General features: G+C 35.1%; 1 protein-coding gene across 1 annotated transcript in view; it reads right to left on the minus strand.

Annotated features, from left to right (window-relative positions):
- Positions 1–26,251, minus strand: part of LOC150105519 (little elongation complex subunit 2-like) — a 294,381-nt gene that overhangs the window by 73,566 nt on the left and 194,564 nt on the right. Inside the window, exons 10-12 of the mRNA XM_090394868.1 lie at positions 25,812–25,910; positions 19,479–19,583; positions 3,671–3,816 (exon numbers count right to left, since the gene is read on the minus strand). Coding sequence (XP_090250994.1) covers positions 3,671–3,816; positions 19,479–19,583; positions 25,812–25,910 — 350 coding nt within the window. The remainder of the gene's footprint in view (positions 1–3,670; positions 3,817–19,478; positions 19,584–25,811; positions 25,911–26,251) is intronic.

The following is a 26,251-nucleotide window of genomic DNA, read 5'->3' on the forward strand; positions in this document are numbered from 1 at the left end:
AACCTTTCCTCATTTTCAACATTACAGAGATCAGAAACTACCTTAGTCAGTTGCCTCTGGACCCTCTCCAACATCTCTTCATCTTTTTGAAAATTAGGTGACCAAATCTGTGCATGGTAGACCATGTGTGGCCTAATCAAAGACTTATACAACGGAATAAGAATCTTCTTACTTCTACAAGTCAGTGTCCTTCGCATTTTTTTAATATGAGTCTTTCACTCCTTTGTAAATCGACCCAGTGCAAGACTCATATTAAAAAAATATTTCAAGGCAGATGTCAACTCCCTGGCACATTCCTTCAGAACCTGGTGATATTATCAAGTCCCACAATGTTGGTGAGGTTTTACAGAAAATGGTGGGAGATCAGGAGTGAGCCAGAGGTCATCCCTGGAAGCGGTATAAGGAGGGTGTAAGAAGCAGGTTTTTTGCATGCAGAGTTGTAAGTGATTGGAATGCCTTGCCTGAGAGTGTGGAGTATGCAGAGAATTTGAGTGTGTTTAAGGTGCAGTATGATTAACAGCCTTATTAACATCAAGTTTGCTCAATTCCCCATATACCTCTTGCTCCCCTAGGATTATTTTTGGCTTCATTCGCTAACTGCTGCTCATATTTCACTTTTGCTACCCTTACCAACCAAGTCATCCTCCTTGCCTGGTCTTCGTAATCCTCATGGAATTAGTTATTACCACTATTCTTATGCTGCTCCCATAATGCCTTTTTTCTCTGTATCGCATGCTTAATCTCTTCATTCATCCATTTCACACCTACCTTATTTAACCTTCTGACCCTTGGAATACATTTGGACATTGCTTCTACTAGATAGTTCTTGAATATCCCCCAAGCTGCATTGATCTCTTTTCCAGCTAACTCCTCATTCCATGCTACACCTGCAAGCTGACTCCTGAGTATGAATTACCAGCCTTGTAGTTCCACATATACCCTTTTCTCGCAAAGGTCCTCACACTGCTGGCAACCACCCAGGTAATCATGGTCGCTCTCACCAACTGGAGGGTGATTGACACCTCATTTATAACTACATCCTCTGATGAGATGATCAAATCCAAGACCCTCAATCCTCGTGTGCTCTCTGTTACATACTGTCTAGGTTAGTTGTTACATATTGTCTAGGTTGTCCCTCAAAAACTCAAGAAACTCATTTTCTTTACTTCCAGTTGCTATCTCATCATCTCGGTCTATATTGCCATAATTAAAATTGCCCACAAGGATCATCTATTGTTCATAAAAGCAAAAATAACAATATATATCATGGCTGGCCAGTCTGCCAAGTGAACAGTCTCCACTCTTCAACTAACAGATAATGGAACAGTGGGATCTGTGTACTTACTACTGATCCCACTGTTCCATTATCTGTTAGTTGAAGAGTGGAGACTGTTCACTTGTTTTGTCCTTACAAATAATAGTAAACAGACAGATTTATGTTTCAGTAAATGGATCTTGATATTATTGAAATGAGGAGAAATCTATGACAGTTTGTAAGAATTTAGCTATTCTTTTGGCTTTATAGAATTTCGAGGACTTATCTTTGAGGTTAAATAAGGTAGATCCTCAAACTTGCAAACCTTCAAGAGTTTGACAGATTACTTTTTACCAGCTTGTGTTTTTCATAAGATTTAAGGAAATATGGACAGCCAGTATCCATCTCCTATTCATAAAATATATTTAACACATCATTTAGATTATTTTATGATTTCTTTCATTTCTGTGGATACAGAGGTGTTTGGAGACTTTTGGTATTATTGGTATTGGTAGGCAGGTTTTGGTATTATTTTTATAAGTAGAAGATTTTCATTTAGTGGATCATTTTAGAAGTTGCTTCAGGAGACCAATAATGGGTGATGTGAAGCAGATGAGATTATAGCGATTGGGTATGTAATCACTGTGAGACAGTGGGACATTTGCATGTGTTTGTGTCCCTTTGAATATTGACTATCATGCACAGAATAACAGGACATTCCACTAGAGGTGATCAGCTTCCCCTCCTGATATGCTGTGCTTTATCCAAATCCTTTATATCTCCAAAGATAATAAGCCGAAAGGCTATTATCATTTGATCATTTACACTTGGTTCCACTGATAGTTTTTTTGGGCATTGAAACTCTTTGGAGGTCGATGGATTTCGACCCGAGTTTTGTACCCGGCTATAAAATAAAACGGGATTGAACATCTCCCTCTTAATTAACAAATTCGCCGGTAAAATAGCCTTTCAGCTTATTATCTTTGTAGGTAACAATATTTAACATTATATAGTACACCACTTCGGCAATTCGATAGTAGAGGTATGTAAGTTTCTGTTCACTTAAAACCTTGATATTCCAGGTCTACCTACTCACTGATGAGACCTCAAAAAAGGTTGAAACCGGTCTGGGTAGTGACCTCTTCTCATAATGTAAAACAATATATTTACATCTCTTAGGAGCTGGGTTTTACATTATGAAAGAATATTAAAGTTAGTGAGGGAGCTTGCTCCACCTTTGCATGGAGTTGCCCTGGTGTTGTACTATCCAAGTGATCATTTACACTTGGTTCTGCTGATAGTTTTTTCGGCATTGAAACTCTTTGGAGGTCGATGGATTTCGACTCGAGTTTCGTACCCAGCTATAAAATAAAACAGGATTGAACATCTCCCTCTTAATTTTCCTTTATATCTCTTTTTAATCTTACTAGTTTTGGTATGCTTAGCAGCAGGCCGATGTTCTTCTTCATTTAGGCTTTCGACATTAAGCACAATTGGTACATCTAGGAAAAGCAGTTTTTTGATATTTAATGCATTTCAATGGATTTGGAATATCAAGGTTTATTGGATGGCTGGAAATCTTGCTTTAAAAAAAAATGAGGATTGAGGTATGTCGAGGTAAGTAAGGATGACATTCCTGGTCAGAACCAGTATGAGGATGCACATTATAGTTGTCATCACTTGGTCTTTAAGCTCTGAACCTATCTCCTCACTGAGGAGATCATATTCTGATATGAATCCTCCAAAATATATTAGTATTGTGGAACATTACTATAACTGGTATTTCCCACATGATGTTTCCAGGAGAATGTCACCCAAACATAGTTTTCTTACTGTTTTTGAAAATCCTGCTAACTCTTCTAAGTTCTTTTGAATAAAGAAGGTTAATATTTTTTCTTATTGAATATTCACCTGTTGTCTTCATGATGAGAATGAAGATGATTGTGTGTGTGTGTATGCAAGTCTGATGTTTTCTGTTTATTATTTTTGTTCATATGCGAAGTTTCAATGGTTTCTGTACTTGGCTAGAAGTTTGTGAATATGAACAAAAGTAATAAACAGAAAATAGACTTGCATATATTCTTAAATTTTCCCCTTCGAAAATTTGAGGAATTCTAATCATACCCACCACCTGCAGACAATATACTAGCACCACAGAAAGCAAATGTTGTCCATAGACTTGAGAAAAGAAGACTTATTATGATATCGTTGACCTGTGTAGACCACCCACCAACCAAATGATTCTAGATGAGTCATTCAGACCTGAGCTTGATATGATTTGCCACAATCCATATGACAGAAGTGATGCAACAAGGCATATTTTAAAGCGAACAAATGATACTTAAAAAAAAACTACTATTAAGACTGATTTTTTTAAAAAATTTATTCAGTAACATATAATAAAATCCAACTTACAGGAATATTTCCAGGAGGCTGCTGACAATCCATTTTGGTTCTTAAGAGTATTCTGAATTTTCCCAGTGTCCATAAACTATATGATACATTATCTGCTGGACGAAGGGGAGGATACTTTGGCGATCCACTTTTATTTTCTTTAGGTACTAAAGAAAGTAAAACCAAACAAATAATAAACACATGCACACACCCAAACACACATAATTTCATGATATTCTGCAACTTCATAATTCGTGTTTCCATGCTATTAAATATTTAGAGTAGTGCTCTCTGCTGTTGGAATCCCTTCTCTCCACTCCTACAGTTACTACTGGTTTATGGTGAGTTAGAATTGTTGATAACAGATAACAAAGTTAGCTTAGAAAAAAGAGGGATGAAAAAAGTGTACATCAATTGGCATACTTTACAAGGATCAATAATTTAATACAAGAGATACCAAATTAGAGAAGAGGAAAAGTTCTGAATCTAGATGCAAAATCAAACAGAAAAAAATCAAAATTTTTACTGGTACTCTTAATATATGAGAGGGCAAAACATCTGTATGCATATTCAGTGCAAACCACTGAAGACAGTAATAAAATTCTAAACCAAAATGCACTTATTATTACATAAAAAGAGTATACTGAAGTACTGCAGATAACGCAGCAGCAAGAATTTCATCCAAAAATGAGCAAATGTGACCATTTCTGGAAACAGATAGCTTCTGGCACACAGAAGAAAAAAAATGGCTTAAGGCAGCCAAGGAAGACACATCGACAAGAGAAATGAGCAGTTATTATTATTTTATTCTTACGGGCGACTCCAGGGAGTCCTTAGACTCATCGAGGGAAGCTCCAAGCATCATGTCCACACAACTATTCGGCATTCTCACAGTATCTATCATACCTTGCCTTGAACTCATTCACTGTCATAGCACCCACAACAGACTCTGGCAGCTTATTCCACTCATTCACCACTCTAAACGTAAAGAACCCAGCTCTAACACCCTTGCTAACCACATTCTTGCCCAGCTTCCATAGATGTCCCTAGTTCTCCCACCACCAGTCCTGATCTCAAAAATATCCTCTGAATTAATCCTATAGAAACCCTTCAGCAATTTAAATGTCTCAATCATACATTTATGTTAATGATCATTCTTTTATATCATGAAAAATACCATCACTATACTATACATGAAGGCAAGAAAAATGACTACTCTTAAAAAAAAAAAAAATCTTTACTAAGTATAGTTTGCCCACCGTTTGTAGGTCTCTGCTTGGCATCTTGCCAAGAATAGTCGATTCATGGTGAAGGGGACAAAGAAATGAAGGATGTATGAATTGGTCGCCAACACGCGAAATCAGTTGCTTCTTTATAGGTAAAATTTTCCAATTGTTATACTATAACAATAGTATAACAATTGGAAATTGTTATACTATTGTTATATAACATAGTTAACTACAATAATCATAAAAGAGAAGTTAATTTTCCGACCTGTAATAATAAACAACTTATCCCACAATATGGACTGATTACCCTATTATCAGAATGGATTCTCCTTTTTCTGACATGCGCAGAAGTGTCGAAGGATCTCTAATCGGTGGGCAAACTATACTAATGCTAAACATTCATAACAAAAATATCCCATACTAAAGATTTCATAATTGTTTCCACATACTCTGACTTTATTATTTCTTGGTTACAATAAAGTAAATTTGCAAAGGCATATGTTAGCATGTTTCAGTCGGAGATTCAAACATAGCAGACTCCTGGGTAATCTCGTTCTGGAAAGTCAAAACACTGGTTCCTCATCAATCCTTAAGTTGACTAAGAGAGTAGCAATAGATTTCCTTGCACACAATCACACAAGAAAATACTGTTCATAATTGTGGCTTCAATATATGCTGTAAAAATCTCACATAATCATTTTACTTATTACGTTTGTTTTTTAGAGTGTTATGTATACTGAGTGTAATTTCCTCATTGTGGGATTAATGAGGAATACGTTTGGTTACATAATAAGATAATCTAAATGTATATGTGCAATTGTATATATGTTAGTATTACCACAGACACCGTGGTAAAGCAGTAGAGTAATAAAGGAGACTGAAATGTAGTTATAAATAGTTAACTTGCTTATCATAATGTTGTAATCCTTAGAGAAAAATACACACATGCTGTATTATATTATTGTATATTTGTTTATAGTAGTGTTCATATATCACACTATTACTGTACAACATGCAAGCACTGTAGTAATGGCAGCCATTTTGTAACCTGAGTTTTGCTTTGAATCTTGATAACGGGAATGCACATTAGTTGTTTTTAGAACAGCTGTTGCTGGGTATAACGAGAACACTAGCCAGAAAAGGGTAGGTAAACAGAGAAGGAGAACTGGAACAGTCTAATAAACTACTAAGTTAGGTTCTCTAATCTTGGAGAGGTTTTTATATGCATCTTTAACTACTCTCCAAAGAGGAACTGTGAATTAATAATTGAAGGACAGTATAATGTATCAAGCCTTTGTATATGAGTAGTAAGTGATATATATTCCAAGGAAGAATATGGAATCTGCAGTGAAGTTTCTTTTATTGGGAATGCATTTGGTACTGCTCAATTAATGTATTCCTATTGTTTGAGCGATTATTCTTTATGCCTACTTCAGCAAAATGAAAGAAAGATGCATTCAGGAAACTTGCTTACTGAAAGAAGACAAATGCAAGTATATTAGCTAAGTGAGGCCTTTTAATTTGTATTCTTAGGAATTTAAGAGATAAGGCAGAGTGAATGAATGAGTAAAAACAATAAAATAAATGCTGTAAAGGAAGTTCTTATATGGTACAGAACTTTCAGCTGAATGCTATGTTCAGTTTGTTTTGTAAAGTATGTGATATTATTTTCTTAGAACAGAATTTAAGCTCAAATTTTCTTTGAGCTCATATAGAATAATTTAGAATGGCTATTTAATTATTTGTATAAAAAAGTTAGATATATAAAATAATAGAAATTAATCTATTAATTGTAATTCTATGCAGAAAAAGAATGTCAAATTTCCTTAGAGAATTACTTATTAAAGATAATTGTATCTATTGTACATATTTATATGTTTACAGTAAATGGTTTAATTTTTTTTATATTTGAGATTCATTCATTAGAATACACAACATGCTGATTTTGAAGTCAATACGACATCATGGATATGAAACAAACATTCTAACCAACTAAAATAAAAATATATATAATAATACATTGTTGTCTTACTCCACGGTGGAAAATAACACAATTGTAGCAACCAAGCTACAAATATAACAATGCCTTTCTTCGAATATATTCGACTGTAGTTTCTATTTAAAACAGGTATCAAAAAACATTAACAGTTTATTTCATAAAATTCAACTATCCAGCAATGAAACAGAATACAACTATTTTGGAACTTTCCTGCATTTTTACTTGACAATTGTCAGTTCCATAAATACAGACAATAGCTTTCTATCTAATTTTCAAAAAATAAAATAAAATAAATAAATAATACAACAGCGAAGATATATTGGCTTCTCAACAGGAACTACAATAATAAGTAATCCACAAAAAACAACTCTTCATTCCTTATATATTTCTTTATTACTTAAAGGGAATTATTCAGATCTCTCCCTTTTCTTTTACTTTCCATCCTATTTTTTTATAATGTGTTTCTCTTTATATATGTATTCTCTTTCTCATATCCATCAGCTGTTTGTTTCATATCACATATACTATATAGTATATACTATATTTTCTTATTTGCGATTGCATGAATGACATCACAATAGCCAGGAATCACAGATAGCAGAGAAGTTTTTCAATAATGGCAGATTGATGCATTTTTTTTCCTGATATGATAGAGTTTCTTTTCCACTTGACTATTTTATGCACTCAGCATTAAAAAAAAAAAAAATTTCTACGGGTATTTTCATTCCAATGATGTAGGAAGATATGTACATTTTGCCAATTCTTGATGTTGCTGCTAAATTGGAAAACTAATTCCACTGGTGACTTAAACCATGAGGTGTGATTAGGCTAAACAGCCTTGCTAGTCAACTATAGCAAAACTACAAGTATGGCTGCTATATTTTTCTTATATCAGAATATCGTTTTAACATAATTTTATCAACATAATGCTATTTTTATATATATCTTTTATTTCAATTTTAATTATTAAACTAACAATAATACATTTCCTTAACAAAATCACATAAAGATATTTGAATATCTTTACAAATGGAAATGAACTGGAGCAAAAAGAGAAATTAGAAATACAATGTTAATATATTTAATGTAATGAAAAGAAGACTAAAAATGCAAAATACTTCTAAAGAATAACTATAAGATATCATGTTCAGGCAACAGTGATCAGAGAAAGGAAGGAAGAGTATCATACTCAACATTAAACACAAATATAAACTTCTCAAATGGTAGACAATTTCACATAGTGTGATCAGGGCAAACTTTAGAATGAGACTGAACAATGAGATTTGTTTTTATCTATAGTCATCCTATTGAAGGTTCTAATAGGGAAGAAGTAGAGGATTTTTTTTAAAGTCATTACAGAAACAACAAAAAAAGGAAAATGGAAAAGTGGATTTTGTTGGAGGAACAGCAGAAAGGAAATTAATCCCAGACATAAAGAAATATTTCAGAAAAACCTGGTGAAAAGAGCAAATAATGATAAATGCCTAGCATATTTCTGTTCATGCTGTGGACTAGCCATTACCAATACTGACAAGTAAGTCAAGTTTGCGCATGAACTATGTTCAGGTCTGAGGCAACTCGTGGTAAAGGTGGAATAAGCTCTGATAACTTTCCCTTAGTATCTCCCATAGTGCAAAGCACATCCCCTTGTGGAGATGATGCTATGCATTAAAGGAAAGGGCCACTACCCAGACTGGTTTCAACCTTTATTGAATGGTCAAGTACAGGTCAAACTCCAAAAACTCAGCATTGTTCCCCTCAGTAATAGGCTCACCCTGCCACTGAGAAGAACTCTCAGAACCAGTTGGCTCTACACCGTGGCAGGCTCACCTACCACCGAGCAATATCATTGGGTGGGGAGGGGGGGGGGGAGTTTGAAGATGAGAACCAAACCTTAGAAACTCAATGGCAAAAAAATCTGAAATATTGGTTGAATTAGCAAGAAGAGACATGTGGTGAAGTTATCTGAAAATAGATGGAAAAATCAGAATCTTAAGAAGAGATAGCAGTTCTGGAAAAGAAGAAACCATATTGAAAAAAAGTTACTGGCAAGTATTAATCTTGGGAAAAAAAACAGTATTGAAAGTGAAGCTATGTGTAAAAGTAGCTAAATAAAAGTCATGAGGAGACTTGGATAATAATATAGATATATCACAAATATTGCAAACCTTCTGGAGACTACTGATGAATAAAATTGAGGAAATACTGTAAAATAAATCAAAGATAATAAAGGTGATGTAAAAATGGAAGATCAAGATATTTTAGACCTTATGTCCAGAATAATGCCTGCTAAAGTACCAATGTACTATAGGTTTACACAGTGGTAGAAAATATCATCGAGGAATGTAATTAGGAGTATTTGAAACTAACACTATAATACTATTTGAAATATGTTGTTTAATTTTGATGGTATATATCAGAACACAGAATTATAAGTAAATAATTATTTATTAACTTATTGCTGATATTTCGCTGGTGTTATAACCAACATCTTCAGAGCACAAAAACACAGTTTATCACAGCATGCGAGACTACAACAACATGGTGTAACAAAGGAACTAGTTTAAAAAAATTGTAGCAACAACACAAAGACTAATCTAATTAGGTGCCCTCTATCTAAAATATATATATATATATATATATATATATATTTTTTTTTTATATTGTAGCAATAACACAAAGATTGAAGTCCTAAAAATAAAATAAAAAAAAAAAAAGAGAGAGAAAGCAGGTACTAGTTATGTCTTAAGATGACCGTCTCCCAAATCCCAGGCAAATCTATACAGCCATATTTGTTGAGATTCGAAGTATGTTTCAGGACTTCTGTTGCTTCTAAGAACAATCTCTCTGATTTGTAAAAGCTTCTGTGCAGTACTTTTGTTTTCTTCCAGTTGAAACTGTGTGCAGGAGTATCCAAAGCATGGTCTGCCAGGCCTGACTTGCCACAGTGATAGTGCTGGATGTATCTTTTATGTTCACTGATGCAAATGTCCACAGTTTTTCCTTTTTGACCGTAGTAGGCTTGATGACACAAGCAGGGTACCTCGTAGACTCCTGGATGTGATAAAGGATAAACATTGCTAATTTGACACACGGTCTGAATACAGTGCATAGTTGCATTATTGAGAATTCTAGATATCTTTCTATTTTGGTAGGAAGAATTGATGGCAAAGGAACTAGAGGAAGAAAAAGAATATCATGGTTTGACAACATCAAGACGTGGACAGGAAAGAGCAGTGCACAACTGCTTAGATTAGCACAAGAGCGCAGTTTGTTCGCCAAGATGGTCGCTGACCTTCGATAGAAGATAGCACAATAAGAAGAAGAAGATATCTTTCCCAATGTGCCTTTAATGTATGGGATGCATACGTTAACGTATTATCAGCAATAAGTCAATAAATAATTATTTACTTATAATTCTATGATCTGATATATACCATTAAAATTAAACATGAATGACAAACACAAAAAGCCTTTCTACACTATTTGAAATAAAAAACCTGAAATGTTGAAAGGTATCTGAGATAGATGTTTCAAATGTGGAGATATAAAAGTATTACACCGGCTAAACTTGCATAATTTAGAAGGCCAGGTCAGAAAGTTGAATTTCAGATGATCAGGGTGGAGTTCTCATAAGAAATATGAGAACTCCATCCTGGATTTCATAAGAAATAAAACTGAATCTTATCTGGCACACTCGTTTCTACAGAGTGCCCCAGATACGATTTATGGAAACATAGTTGAGGAGCTAAAATATTGTAGAAGAGAAACTTGGGAAAGAACAAACTAGGTAAAGATCAAATAGAAGTTGGTTAATTTAAGACAAATAGTTAAGAAATCATTAATTAGGTAGTACTATTATACAGCATTCTGTACACCCCTTAGAACATTCTCTTCCAAAATTTATATTTATATGTATTGTTTTATTTATATTGCTATGCACAGCAGGAACTAATGATGATGGTTGTGGTACATATTTAGTTCTAATTCAATTAACAGCACTGAGATTAAAAAAAAAAAAATCAGTTAGGTTAAATATGGAAAACCACACACTTTTGCACATTTCACTACACACCAGTGAATAACCTACAATGTCACTGAAGGTGTCAAATTTGGGTTTACAGAAAGTTCTAGTGAAAATTTAATATTATTAATTCTAATGTTCATCACAAAGACCAGAAAATCACGCAAAAAAAAAAGAAAGTGGAAGGAAACACTACAAAGGAAAAGAGGTGAATGTCTAGAATACAAGTGGTCTTTAATACATCTGGTCCTGAATCAAAGGACATAATTACCTCCTCCTCCTTGCAATTTGGGAGAGAAAGGTGCCCTTATATTATGTATTATTATGCCCTTGTATTCTGGACCAAGCTGGAAATATCAATATTAACAATAATCATAAAGCTTATTTTGTGTGCTCTTTCTCAATCTCCAAAGGCAGATTAGTAACCAGTTTGTTCTCAGCATATATCAGGTATTTACATTTATTATAAAATCTGTCCTTTTCTCTAATTTTTTTCTATGTTAGCTCACTTGGTAATATTTCATAACCAAGTGAGCAAACAAAAGATTGTACTAAACAAAGGGAATTCTGATTATTATGATTGCAAAGAAGCTAACATTTCACACAAAAGTATACTTCTACACTTCCAGCATCTTATTTTTTTCCATCTATCATTTTGTTATTAACAGAACTGTTACCGATGAAAGATGACCAAAAAAAAAAAATAATACTAGTTATCCAGAAATGATTGCTGTATTATTAATCTTTCTAATAAAAGAGCAGAAAAGAGAAGTTATAACTTCCAACATTATTTGCCTATTGTTATCAAATAACAATACTTATCCTTTTTCTGCTAATACTTATTATCAATTAGGAAGTATACAGCCACGATAAATAACAAAAAGTAATTCAGGATGATTTCAGAAGTATCTTTCAAGAAAGTAGTATTACACTGTATACCCAGTCAGAAGGATAAATCAGATAGGAGTTAGATGGAACAGCATCATTAAGCAAGAATTCACAGACAAGGAAAAAAGTTGTTGAAGAAACAGAAAGCAAAAGGCAATGAGCATGCTCATTAGCAGTGCAAGGTACAGCCAAGAAGGGTGACCTGTATAGTAGGGAAGACCAAAGCTAATTCTGAGAGAAAGCTAGCTGATGAGAACAAAAGAAATCTTAAGAGTTCTTTCACTATGTGGCAAATAAAAGGAGGAATAACTAGGGAAGAATGCTTTTAAAAAGTGCTAATGGTGGGGAGGCAACAGAACTAAACCAAACAATTGAATTACTGAGTGAGCATTATGCAGAGATATACCATCTAGGTGGTGATATTAAAAGTTGAAGAAATGGAGATGCTTAAAATATTGCAGAATCACAATGTGAACACAGCCATGGGAATTAGATGGCATGTCGGCCAATGTATTATTACGAGAACATGCAAGGGAAAGCCTCAGTACTAGGAAGGTGGGCAAAATAGTCTCATTGCATATATAAAAATAAAAATGGGACCATAATCTCTTTACACAAGTTAGTGTCCTCTGCATCATTGCCAGAAACCATTGCGTTGTCCTCACAATTTTAGCAATGTCCTCTAAATTTCAGGTCCATTGCCGCCATCAACCCAAGATCTTTATTTTCTCTACCTTCCACAACATATCCCCAGAAATTATGTATTTTGTATCCTATCTTTGTTTTCTGAATTGTAAAACTTTACACAGAAGATCAGTTTCTACATGTCACTTCCAGAACTAGCATCCATTATGCCTCCCATTTCTGCCAGATCTACAGGAACTCAAACAATAACTGTTCAACATCCCTTTATAGTTGAACTGCATGCTCACTGAACCTGACATTCCCAGTCATCTTTCATTCCTTCCACCTTAATTTTGGAACAGCCTGCCCCCATGAAGCATTTCCAAAAGACTACAATCTTCAACAGTAGAAGAATATCAACAGATTACTCTACTCCTGATGCTATCTACAACATAGCATTTGTTTGCTATAGGCTCTTCTGCCTTATGTGTGTGTGGGAGAAATATATATATATATATATATATACTGTATATATAAATACAGGTATCCCCTGCTTAATGTGGGATTCGATTAACACAAGAAATTAATTGTGACAATCCCTTTATATACACAGCAAGAGTTTTAATTAATGCACCTTTAAATTTACCACGCAAAAAACATACAAGTCTCGCGGAGTGTTTCCTGACCAAGAGAGAAAGAAAGTCGTGAACATTATGATGCCATTCCTCCCATTAAGCATTTAGAATGGGTGTATTACAAGCTCCAATTGTTCTGCCATATTTACAAATTACGTTCTTTGTAAATTTTACATCCCATTATTAATGTGAAAATAACCAATGAAGGTGCAAGTGTCGATGAAGATGATGTATCTACATTTACTGATGAGCTGCAGAAAATTATCGAAGAAAATGATAATTACCCCAAATTTTCAATGTAGATGAAACCGGCCTCTATTGGAAAAAAAATGCCATCTAGAACTTTTATATCAAAAAAAGAAGCAGCATAGCCTGGCTATAAAGTAAGAGCACTTTAACTGTTATGCTTAGAGAGAATGCTAATGGATATTTTAAATTGAAGCGATTGCTTGTCTATCAAACTCAGAACCCAAGGGGCTTTAAAAGGATGTAACAAGAACTCTTTACCTTTTGTCCGGCAGTTGAAGCTTATTGGTTAAGAGAACCAATTTCTCTTGCAATAAGCTCTGTGTGAGAATGTGAAAGTTTTATTTTTTCCACCAAATACGACATCATTGCTACAACCCATGGACATGGGCATCATTGCGACTTTCAAAGTCTATTTTCTTAAAAAGACATTCTCAAAAGCAGTAGAAACAACAATGGGAGAAAATATGATTACGCTCCAAGAATTTTGGAAAAATTTCAACACGTTAAGCACGCCATTGAAAACATTCATGACTTGGGAGCAATTGTCTTCTAGCTGCATGAGAGCTGTTTGGAAAACCTTTTGCCAGAATGCACTAATGACTTAGATGGTTTTCAAAATCCTGTGAATAATGTGGTTGAAGAAATTGTTGCAATTGGTGAAGACCTTGGTTTTCATGGTGTTAATGTCTGCACGGTTAGCCTAGTGGCTGTGCGTTTCGCAACCATATGACTGGGGAAGGAGTGTCCCAGGTTCAATTCTCGTCGAAGGCGTGAGGAATTTGAGGATCTTCCTCAGCCATAGCCAAGTTAGCCGGTCTTGAGTGCGGGCAGTAGGGTTTTTTTCCATCAGTTTATCTGGTGTTTTTCATCCCACAAGCAGGCAAACCGGCCCCGTGAACACACACGGATCTACAGCCATAAATACTATGCCCAATAGGGACGGGGGAGAAAACTCCATACGAATAAATAAATAAATGGTTAATGCAGAAGATGTTAAAGAATTCTTTGATTAAAATTCAAAAGATTTCATTGACAACAATCCTCTTGAAACTGAACAATAGCATATGAAGACAGTAAACAAATGGAAGGTGAAGATGAGGTTCTAAAGGAGATAACAATCAAAGAACTGGATTGAATATTTCGCAGTTCCGAATCGCTTCGTCAGCAAGTAATGGATATGGATCCAGATGCTAATTAAAGAATGCTTGTTTGCCGAGCTATAGAGAGTCATTTTGCTTGTTATCATAGAATTTATGCTGATAAGAAAAAACTAAAACTGCTCAAACGACTCTATAACTTTTTTTTTTTTTTGATAAAAATTTGAAGTAACTAATGTAGGTACAAGCATTTATTAAACATTTACTTTGCATTCATTTTTTATCTTTCCTAAAAGCGTACTATGTAAAACGAATTACTAATACAGTAATCGATCATGGACGAATTGTAATTTTTACCATTGATTATTATAATTGATTAACGCAATTCTGATATACGCAGTAACATCGAGGGATTAATTAATCACATTAATCAAGGGATACCTGTAAAATGGAACCATAATCTTACTTTTACAAGTTAGTATCCTCTGTATCATTGCCAGAATCCACTGTGTTGTCCTCACAATTTTGGTTCTTATCCACCTTATCCCTGAGATTTCTTATTTCCTCCACCTCCGGCAATATATCCCCAAGAAATGTGTATTCTGCATCCTATTTAACGTGATTTTGATATACGCGGTAACATCTAGGGATTAATTAATCGCGTTAATCAAGGGATATCTGTACAATGGAACTATAATCTTCTTACTTTTACAAGTCAGTGTCCTCTGTATCATTGACAGAATCCACTGTGTTGTCCTCACAATTTTGGCTAAATTTTGGTCCTTAGTACACCACTGTGCATGTATCTCCCTTGTGCAATGCACCTGTCATCTTATTGTAATAAATAAGCATGTTATTAAAAAAAACATGACCTTCCTTTAGTATACCCATGCTGTCCATCAAAGAGTATGCCACTATTGTCAATCCAATTCTTAATCATGGTCTGAACTAACCTCTCCACTTTAACCACAACATGCAACACACAGATTAGCTTATAATTTAAAGCTTGAGTCTTGTCAGCTCCTTTGCGAAGCAGTACAATCCTACCTTTCTTTCTTTCCTTACATTTCTTTGGCTAAATGTGAGACTCGTATTAAATAAGTATGTCAAGGCAGATGTCAACTCCTTGGCACATTTTCTCAAAATGTGATATATCATCAAGTCCCACAGCTTCATTAACATCAAGTTTATTCAATTCTTCGCATGCCTCCTGCTCAATCACATTCAGTCTCTCCTTCTCCTTTTCCACTGCACTCAAATTCTGCATGATGTCACATTCATGAGGATGAAATACCTTTATGAATTGCTCATTTAATATCTCAACTATATCCTCCATAGTGGTTATCTTTTTACCATTTTCACCTTTTCACAATCATTCTTTCTTTTGCTAGCTACATATGTAAAGAACTCCATAGGAAATAGGATCAGCAGGTAGCTTTATTAGCTACCTGCTGATCATACTGCACTTTTGCTACCTTTACCAACCAAGCATCCTGCTTGCCTATTCTTTGTACTCATTGAACTCATTGTTACCACTCATCTAAATGATGCCTCCAGAATGCCTTCTTCTTCTTCTATATTACATGCTTTATATCTTTATTTGCCCATTTCATACCTACTTTATTTAACCTCATGACTCTTGGAATACATTTAGACATTGCTTCTGCTAGAGTTCTTGAATAGCACCTAAGCAACAATGAGCTCCCTTTCCATCCACCCCCTCATTGAGAGTATGATGTAAGCCATCTCCTGAGTTTTTTCATAATCACCAGCCTTGTAGTTCCACACATATAATTTCCACACAGAAGTCCTCATATAGCTGGCAATGACCCAGGTAATCACATTGTAGTCACTCTCACTGATGACACCTCGCTTATAATGACATCCTCTGATGAAAATCAAATACAATACTTGAGTACTTTCTGTTACATATTGCCTAAGGAAGATGTTCCCTCAAAAACTTGAGAAATTCATTTTCTTTACTTCCAGATACTATCTCATCATCCCAATCTATATTACCATAATTAAAATTACCCATAAATGATCATCCTTTTCCTATTTGTTTGGCTCATACATTTCATTATCAATACCATCCACATTACTAAGTCTCTAGCAACATCCAACTAAATATTTCATTTTATTCACTTCTACCTCAAACCACACTGCCTCAAAACCATTACTACTATTTCTCCTTGGCATCTTCACCTTGTAAGGGCACAGATCCTTTTCTAACATCAATAGCACACCACCTCTCTTTTTGCTTTTGCTATCTTCACCTCCTGCTCTATTCCAGTCAGAATGTCGTCCTCATCCATGTCTCACTTATTCCAATAATTTTTGAGATGAACTCAATCAATGTAGCAATTTCATTTCCCGTATTACTGATATTTCTGGCACTTGTATACAAACATAAAACAGTTCATTTCTAGGTCTATAACAAATTCCACTTATACCACTTTTCAGATCTAACTCCTCTATGCTTTTTGTCTTCCTCTCGTTATCCATCCCAGAACTCTCTCTTGATCCCCAAATACTTTTCCTACATCACTGACAATCCCATTCCTTTTTCTTGTCTACTCACACATTTCCTTCCAGCATAGACTTTTTTCACACTGTGTCCATTTCCTCCATTTCCCTGTCCGTCTTGCACTTCATTCTCTCATTTCCTTACTTAAGCTACTCACTTCTCCATTCACAAGAACTCCTTCAATTCCTCCTACACTCTTTTGCTCTTCCACATGGTTTCTCATTGCTTAGATCTATCCTCCACAGTCATTACTACCCCCCCCCCAAACAACAGCCTCTCCATCACTCTTATTCTACACATTCACAAATTGCACTCCTTTCTTTTCACACATTTCTGCTAACATGTAACATAAAGACTAGTGTGAGACCACCACCCTCCTTATTGGAGGTTTGAAACCAGCTAAAAAATTCCATGTTTGGTCTCCAGAAAGCAGAGTTTATAGGTCATCTAACCCTTAGCAGTCCATCCATTGTTATGAATACTTATTACAGGCTAAAAAAGTCCATTTGTGTGCAGGATTCACATTTAAAAAATTTTTCACACTTCACTATCAACAATGAGTGAAAATTTTCACATTTAACAGTCGCATACTTTTATTAAGTATGTGATTGTTAAATGTGAAAATTTTACATTTAAATTTAATGTAAATGCTATGTGATTGAATAGTGCTTGTTGTGGGATCAGTAATTAATATGGACAATGAGTTAGTAGACAATACTTTTTATTTTAATAGGTAGTAACTTTCAACAAGATTTTCTGATTTTTATTTTCCACATGGCTTCTTACTTGCTTAGATCTATTCTCTGCAGTCTTTACTCTCTCTCTCTCTCTCTCTCCATCAACATCACACTTATTCCACACATTCACAATATTCTGATCATGGAATTACATAAATTAATGAAATTGTGCATTTACAAAGCTCAATGTATTTGCAATATATTTTGTCCTGTTTTGTTATTAGTACAAACAAGCTTTCAATATTTTAAAAATATCAGGCTACTGTTGCTGTGGTTGAGAATTATTGCTAAAGCAACTATAAGAATAATGTATTATGTCTGTTAATTTCATGTGTTTTTCTTGCTGGTTTGTGGGATGAAAAACCCCAAGTTTCCAGGAGGAAAATCTCTGCACCTCTATATGAGACTGACTAACTTATCCTCAAGTGAAAAAAAAATCCTAGAGAAGATTTGAATCCAGGTTATCCCCACCCATCATCAATACTGACTTCAGCTAATAAAAATGTTATAGTAGTGAACAAATTAATTCAAACAAGCCAAATTTTCATCGTTTTTGGTTTTGTTTTGATTCACAATAATTTTGGTTGAGTGCTGCATGTTTCAACTGTCCATACAATGTTTATTAATAGTGTTATGCATTTTTAATAGTGTGAACAAGATGACATTTGTAGTGTTTTATTAATTTCATGCAGCTATAAAATGGATACATCTACAAGAAAGCGTTCAAAAATATGTACTCTATCTCAGCACACATCCATGACTCAAAGACAATTGCCAATGAGTGTGGTGTTGGTTTTGGTGCTGTTAATATGATTTTAAAGAGGTTTAGAGAGACAGGTACCTTTTCTCTTGACAGAAAAGGAAAACTACACTTACTCAAGATTGTTTACTAGTTAGGAAAAGCAAAATGAATCCAAGATTGTCTGCCGTAGACTTAAACAGAGAAGTGGAAGAAGGTCATAATCTCAGATGAGAGCCATTTCTTTGTCCAAGGAGAGTGAGTACCATATTCACAAATCAGCAGCTGAGAAGACTTCTCTCACCCACCTTCAACAAGCTCCTAAACAGCCAGATAAAAATATGTTCTGGGGTTGTTTTACACGTGACTATCCAAGATTATTTCTGTCTGTTGAGAGTATGATGAAAAGTTACCAATACATAAAAATACTGGAGAAAAAAGTGGTTCCTCAGATCCAGAAAGACAAAGAACTCATCTTCCAACAGGATCTCACTCCATGCCACACTTCAAAAAAAAAAATGAAATAGTTCCTCAAAAATCACAACATCGAAATGTTTCAGTGACCAGGTAACTCTCTGACATTAACCCAATAGAAAATTTGTGGGCCATAGTGAAAATGACTTGGAAAATTAAATTGTTGTGATACAGAGGATAACTTAATACAATTCTTTATAAAAGTATGGTTTTGAGATGATACAGAATAAGAAAAATGTGTTCTTTCTACATTGATAGAGTCCATACCTAAGCGATTTAATAAACTTATTAGGAACAGAGGAGCACATAAATTATTAGGTAAAGGTGGAGTTTAATTTTTGTACTTATTTTCTTGTGAAATTAAAAATTTCTTTAAAATGTCAGTATTTAGATTAATTTGTTTGCTACTGTAGGTTGAAGATGGAGATGTCAGTAGTATTATTAGGAAAACTCATCATCTAAATCAATTATTCAGGAATATAAACCTACACAAAGATAACTAATGACAGATTTATTATTATAAAACAGAAACTATAGCACAAAATTCAATAGCTAGTTTTATGCTCTATACTAAAGAAAACTGCACTAGTATACAAATAATATTTACCTTGCTGCTTAAGTGATGGAGTAGTGTTAGCAAAAGAAACACATCCTTTGGGTTTTAGCATTTCTTCTTGCAGCTGAAGGATAGTATCCAGTGGATTTGCTGGAGCTGAGAGTGGAAAAGAAAGAGGAAGTTATAAAAAAATGTCATAAATAAAATACACAAACAGAGGCACCACTCCTTGTAAAAGATTAACGTTTACAGGAAAATTTACTTGTTGCATGAGGAAAAACCACATTATTAGAGGAAAAATTCCAATAATTTTTACTTTTATAAATGAGATGATAAATAAAATTTACCTTTATTTATCATCTCTATGTCAGTAAATGTAACTCAGCTCTTTCTGATAAAATATTTAAGAAACTTTCTTCTGTCACAGGTGGGATTTGACTCCAAGTCTATTCCTTAGGTCAATGGTAAAATCATCTCAGTAATAGTTGTTTAATCTAAGTCTGAGTTCTGGCAAGGAAAGAGGGTAAGATAGTTCCACTATATAAAGGTGCTCCAAGACAAAAGTAGCAAATTACAGACCAATTAGTATCTCTCGAGTGGTGGATAAAGTATTGGAAACGTTGGTTAAAAGTAAAATTCAGGAATGGGTGGATAGGAATATGATACTCTATAGGGAACAGCATCGCTCTGTAAAAGGTAGGTCCTGGCTCAGTAATTTATTCACATTTTATAATAAGGTGATAGCAGAATTGGATAAAGGAAATAGCTACACCATGATACTACTGGACTTTGCAAAGGCATCAGACAGAATACTGTATGAAAAACTATTACATAAGTTGGAGCAAATAGGAATGGATATGGGGATGGCTGATAAATAGGCATCAGAGGTGGTGGTGTATAGCGGACTGGAATCAAGGCAAATGAGGGTGACTAGTGGAGTGCCCCAGGGCTCTGTACTGGGACCACTACTCTTTAATTTGTACATTAAGGATATAGCAGAAGATTTGAAGGGGGGGACATTCAGTTGATTCCCAATAATGCAAAACAAGGGGAGGGCAATAGTTGACAAAGGTGATATAGATATCTTACAAGAAGATTTAAAATTGGCAATGTGGGCAAAGGATAATGGTTGTCAATTCAATTGTAAAATGCAAAGTAATGCACTTCAGGCTGAAAAGATTACACACTCGTATCATATTGATGGTACTAGTTTACAAGAAATTAATGTGGCAGGGATCTGGGTGATGGTGGATAGAGGTTTGAAATTCAGAGGACATATTGTAAGAGTTGGCTGAATAGCTCAGAGGATCACTTGGATGCTGAAGAGCACATTGACAAGTAAAGATAGGGAGGTTATTATCCCACTGCATTTCTTGTGGATTGGGAGCTAGAAGATTCAGAGATGAGTGACTAAGCGAGTGATAGGTCTGTGGAATGTTCCCTATGAGGATAGATTGACGGTGTATGAATTGCAAAGTTTGCTGACTGACAGAGGAGGAGAGAGGATATGATAGAAACTTGTAAGTTACTAAAGGGATACTATAAGACTGACACAGAAGAAATGTTTCGATACATGGGCAGTGGGGGAAAACAAGGGGTCATACTTAGAAGCTGTCTAAGAGTATGGTTAGTAGGGATGTGCAGACTAGGTTCTTTTCTTGGAGAGTGGTGAATGAATGAAATGGATTACCAGAGGCAGTTGTGAGCACCCTAACAGGGTGCTCACAACAGAGCGAATAGGTTTAAGGAGATGTAGGATAAGTATTGTGTTAATGGATAGAATTCGTCTCCCATGATGAGACTTGACTCCATGGAGTGCCCATATAAATAATAATACAGACTACATTATTCACATATAGATGCATATACTGAGCTACATGACATCTGAGCTCCTTAGTTATTGGAAAAACTGGATGTCAGGAAGGGGAAATCAATGATTAACACGTTTGCTGCCAACTACGAGTATACTCGTAGTTGGCAAACCAGCTACACAAGCCAGCTACGAGTATACTCGTATGACGCTTACCACCGGCAACGAGATTACTGTACTGACCTTGAAGAAGTGAAAATGCTTGGCTTGTAGAGCTAGCATCAAAACTGTGTATTCTCATAGATGGTATATGCTCTGCACAAGCCAACTACGAGTATACTCATATGACGCTTACCGCCGGCAATGAGACTACCGTACTGACCTCGAAGAAGTGAAATTGCTTGGCATACGGGAATAGACTATGCCGAAGTAGCGTGGCAGCGAACGTGTTAAATAATTAGTAAAACTGCATTTATCAGACTGGATTGATGCTTTCAGATTTTCTGATATTAAGTAGTGGTTCGACATTCAAATAATAAGCAAAATGGCAAATAATGAACACTGGAATGACTGACTTTTGAATTTTTCCATTATTAGGTAGAGGCAGGGTCAATGTTTATAAGAAAACTGGCCTAATGTTTGGATATCAGGTCTGATGTCATATAAGTTACTGCATTATACCAATGCTGGATAATGTATGCAGTGCAAAATCTAATAAACATAGGATTCCTCCTATCTTCGTTAGTTTTCTAAGTATTCAGTTATTTATTTTAGGTTTGTTAAATCTCTACATTCTGTCCTATTCATTCTTAAGAACCATATTTATTCAAGCTACACCCTGACCCCATTCCCTTCTTGTCACACAACATCTTCCATCTCCTTTTTCATGTTAAGTGGCCTGTCACGGACAAGTACCTTGGCTTCTTTGAAACCTAACCACTGCTTATGATAAGGTGTCAGTCCTATCTGCATTGTCTACTATATCTGTAAACTGTGTTTGTATGTTCTGATTAGTCTGCCTGTTCAATACTTCCTGGGGAGGAAAAACATTGCTATCTCCATAAAATACTGGCTAACTCAACTTTAGCCGAAAAGCCCCAATAAAGGTAAGAGGATTTGGGGGACTGCAGACTATATAGGCATTAGAGACACCGAACTATTAGATGAAGATATACTAATTCATATTGAGTGTAAACAGTACAGCATTTTTAGGAAGAATAGACAGGATAGAAGTGGAGGAGGGTGTGTTGGTAAAATCACCCACTATCATTACCAACCTGCAATACCAGTAACAGTTTTCATGTGGCAGTGAGTTTGAAGCCATTTGGTGTGAGGTGGTCTAACAAGATCAAATACGTATTGGGAAGTTGTTACAGACCTAGCAGATTGGTTGTTAGTGACAAACAAATGAATTACCAAAAAAAAAAAAGAAGACGAAGAGTATGAAATGAATGATCATAATGGTGAACTTTAAGTATCCAAACATTGATTGGGTAGCAGCAAAATTGTGCGATTTCACTGCTACCCACTCAATGTTTAGATAATTAAAGTAGAATGAAACCAAATTTATTGAGCTGTTGCAAGAAAACTTCCACAGGCAGCATGTGAACAGAAAGAACTCGAGGTCAAAGGGCATTAGATCTGATTATAGTATAATGTCATGGGAGAGGTTTCAGTTAAAGACATAACTATTTTTTCTCTAGAAGGTGACAGTGATCATGGGGTACTGACTTGGGAAGTGGGTAAGTTTATGAATGTTCTATGCTGAACTATAAAGCAGGAAATTATGACTAGCTGATGAGTATGATAGGTTCTTCCCCACAGTATCAGTTGTTGGATGGGAAGAATATCAACAGTGCATCAGAAGCATTTAAAAAATACTTAAATGATGCAATAGCAGAATGTGTTTCTAGAGTTTGAAGAATAAATAGGATAGAAGTGAAATGGATGCGTAATTTTCTTAAGCAGGGATTCATAAGAAAAAGATGATGTGGGAGGAATACTGTATGCATAAGAATGATATGAGTTATGAAAATTATAAGGTACAGGCCAGAAGAGTTACAATTATTATACAGAAAACAAAGTCGGAGAGTATGAAAAGAAACTTGCTGTAAGGTCAAGACAATCCAAGAAAATTCTTGGCATATGAGGAGGAAGAGGTATTAGAGCTGTTGCACAACCAAATAAGAATTCAAAATAATGATTGATAGGATATCAGCACGGATGCTAAAAAGAGTGTTTGGCTGAATTGGCTATTCTTTCGATCAGGCTAAATAATCTGAGTGCAGGCCTGGTTGGTCGAGTGGTTAGCATATCTGCTCTCCAGCCAAGAGACTGCGGGTTCGAATCCTGCCTAGGCATGGATGTTTGTGATTGTCTTCCACCTTCATACAAGTGAATAAACACTCTCCCAAGATGGACTGGGTCACTATGGGAGAAGTAGACCCAACCCTCCTGCAATGGGAGAGACCTTCACCCTGTAGTGGGTGAAAAAGACAGGCTGATCATCATCATATAATTTGAGTCTCAGAAGGGAAGATTCCACAGAAATGGAAAAAAAAAGTATGTTAATCTGATCCCATCAGACAAGGATGGTGCAAAGACTGATGTATCCAACTACTGACCTATCAATATCTTTGGAGTGGGAGTGAAAATTTTGGAAAAGTTGGTTATGACTCACATAAAGAAAGGGATTAACAGAGAATCAATACTTTGCAATGAACAGCATGGGTTTATTAAAATAAACTCATGTCTGAGCAACATGCTCACATTCTATAATAGAGTAATTGTTGAGTGGGATTGGAGTATAAAATATTAACATGGATAAGAGGATGGCTGACTGATAGTTATCCTCTTATCAAAAAGTGGTATATGGGGGAGGTGAGTCTGCAAGATTTAAGATAACCTGTGGTGTACCACAAGGATGTGTCTGTGCAGTTAGCCTAGTGGCCATGCACTTCGCAACCATATGTCTGGGGGGAAGGAGCGTCATAGGTTCGATACTTGTCAATGACGTGTGGAGCTTAAGGATCTTTCTCAGCCATAGCCAAGTTAGCCGGTCTTGGGCATGGACAGCAGGGTTTTTCCCCCCAGTTTATCTGGGGTTTTTCATCCTGCAAGCAGGCAAACCGGCCCCGTGTACACATAGGCTACAGTCATGGGATATAGTACTTAATCCCTCATTAGGAGAGCTCAACCAGTCCTAAGGAGAGGTTGAGGAATGGGGGAACCCCACACGAATAAAATAAAACCCTGCTGTTCTTGGTCCATTGTTATTCAATCTTCACATTAAAGACATTGGGAAGGATATGACAAAAGACATATAGCTATTTGTTCATGATGCAAAGATGGGCAGGATAATAAGGAATGTAAATGACATACAGTGCTTGCAGAATGATCTGAATAGACTGGAATTGTGAGCACGTGAAGATGGCTATCAGTTCACTGTTAGTGAATGTCAAGTCATGCACTTCGGCATGATGAGATATCCAATGTCATATTATATTGGTGGGATTATGCTGGAAGAAACTGATCAGGCTAGGGATCTTGTTCTAGAAGATTAAGAAGCTGAAGTTCAAGGACAATATAGCAAAGATTGCAAATACAACAAAGAAAAAAGAAATAATTGGAATTCTGAAACAAACACTGAGAAGACCTCACTTGGACTATTGTTCACAAGTCTAGGCTCCTGGTTTCTGTGGTGATTCTGATACAGTAGAGGGAGTATGGGGAGAGTGTTAAAGATGATATCAGTATTGTGGAATATAATTATAAGGAGAAATGCATTGGGTTTATTTGGCTGTAATAATATGAAAAAAATTATACCCAAATAGTTTCACCACAGATACTTGTGACTCTGTCTGGATTCAGATAAAAATAACAAAGTATCGAGAACCTTCGAGATGTATCTGGAAGGCACTAGACAGCACACTTGAATGAACTACTGCTTCAGCTATCTACCTGCGACGTTAGTACTAGTACTTAAGTACCCCTTGGCGCTGGTAGATGGCTGAAGAAGTGTGTCTATTACAAATAAAAGCACAATAAAAGGTTAACATGAACTAAAAAATTATTAAAATACAGAAAATGTTACAATATAAGTTGAAAATGGAAACCACTGTACTCAGACAAATTAATACTTCGGTTAATATTTAGATGTTTAGGATGTAATTAATTTGTCTGAGTACATCATAGCCTTCATTAGTCAAACACGTTCATATGAATGAGTAAACATGAACAATGTTCTGAACATCAGAAATATTTTAAAAATAACATTAGTCACTTCTATAACTACATAACAGTTGTCATTTTTGCTAGTCCTTACTGTTTTGTCTACTAGTTTGTATTTACACCTGAAGAAATCCCGTGGAATTAGGATGAAACATCATGTTGTCAATTAAAATAAATATTATTAACTTATTCCAGTGTTCTGCCTTATAAACTTTAGTCAAATATATATATAACATATATATCAGCTGCTTCACATTAAAATATATTAGATTATGTCAACTGTAATTAAACAGCTTTCTGCATTATGCAGAAATGTGCGCTACACTTTTTTTTTTTTAACTTACTTTCAGATTTAATATTTTTTTTTACTTTGGACAATATGGTTTTTCCTTTTCCCCTCTCAGAATTTTCTTTGTTAGGCTCCTGACTTGGTGTAGGTTCTTCTGTGTATTAAAAAAAATGGAGAAAATTATACTTATACATAATTTTTAAATAAGTGATTATAAACAAAACCTCTACCATTTGAACTATGTCAATGCGATATAACTGTTACAATCTTTGATATTACTTTTTCTCATCAATCTACTACATCACAATAAGATTTTTTCCACTGGAAAAAATCTTATCTTATTATAATGGCAAATTCAATACCCTGTAATGAAAGAGAGAACTGTCTATGCAGCTTTGTAATCCTCTTACTAGAATTCAGAGGATAAAATAAATGATGATGCCTTTAGTTTGTCTAGAATTTCTATTTCTAGGATTTTTTACATCATTTAATTAA

This window comes from Typopeltis vanoorti, chromosome 6 (assembly GCF_054136105.1).
Source record: "Typopeltis vanoorti isolate ZY-2024b chromosome 6, IOZ_Tvanoo_1.0, whole genome shotgun sequence".
Lineage (NCBI taxonomy): Eukaryota > Metazoa > Arthropoda > Arachnida > Uropygi > Thelyphonidae > Typopeltis > Typopeltis vanoorti.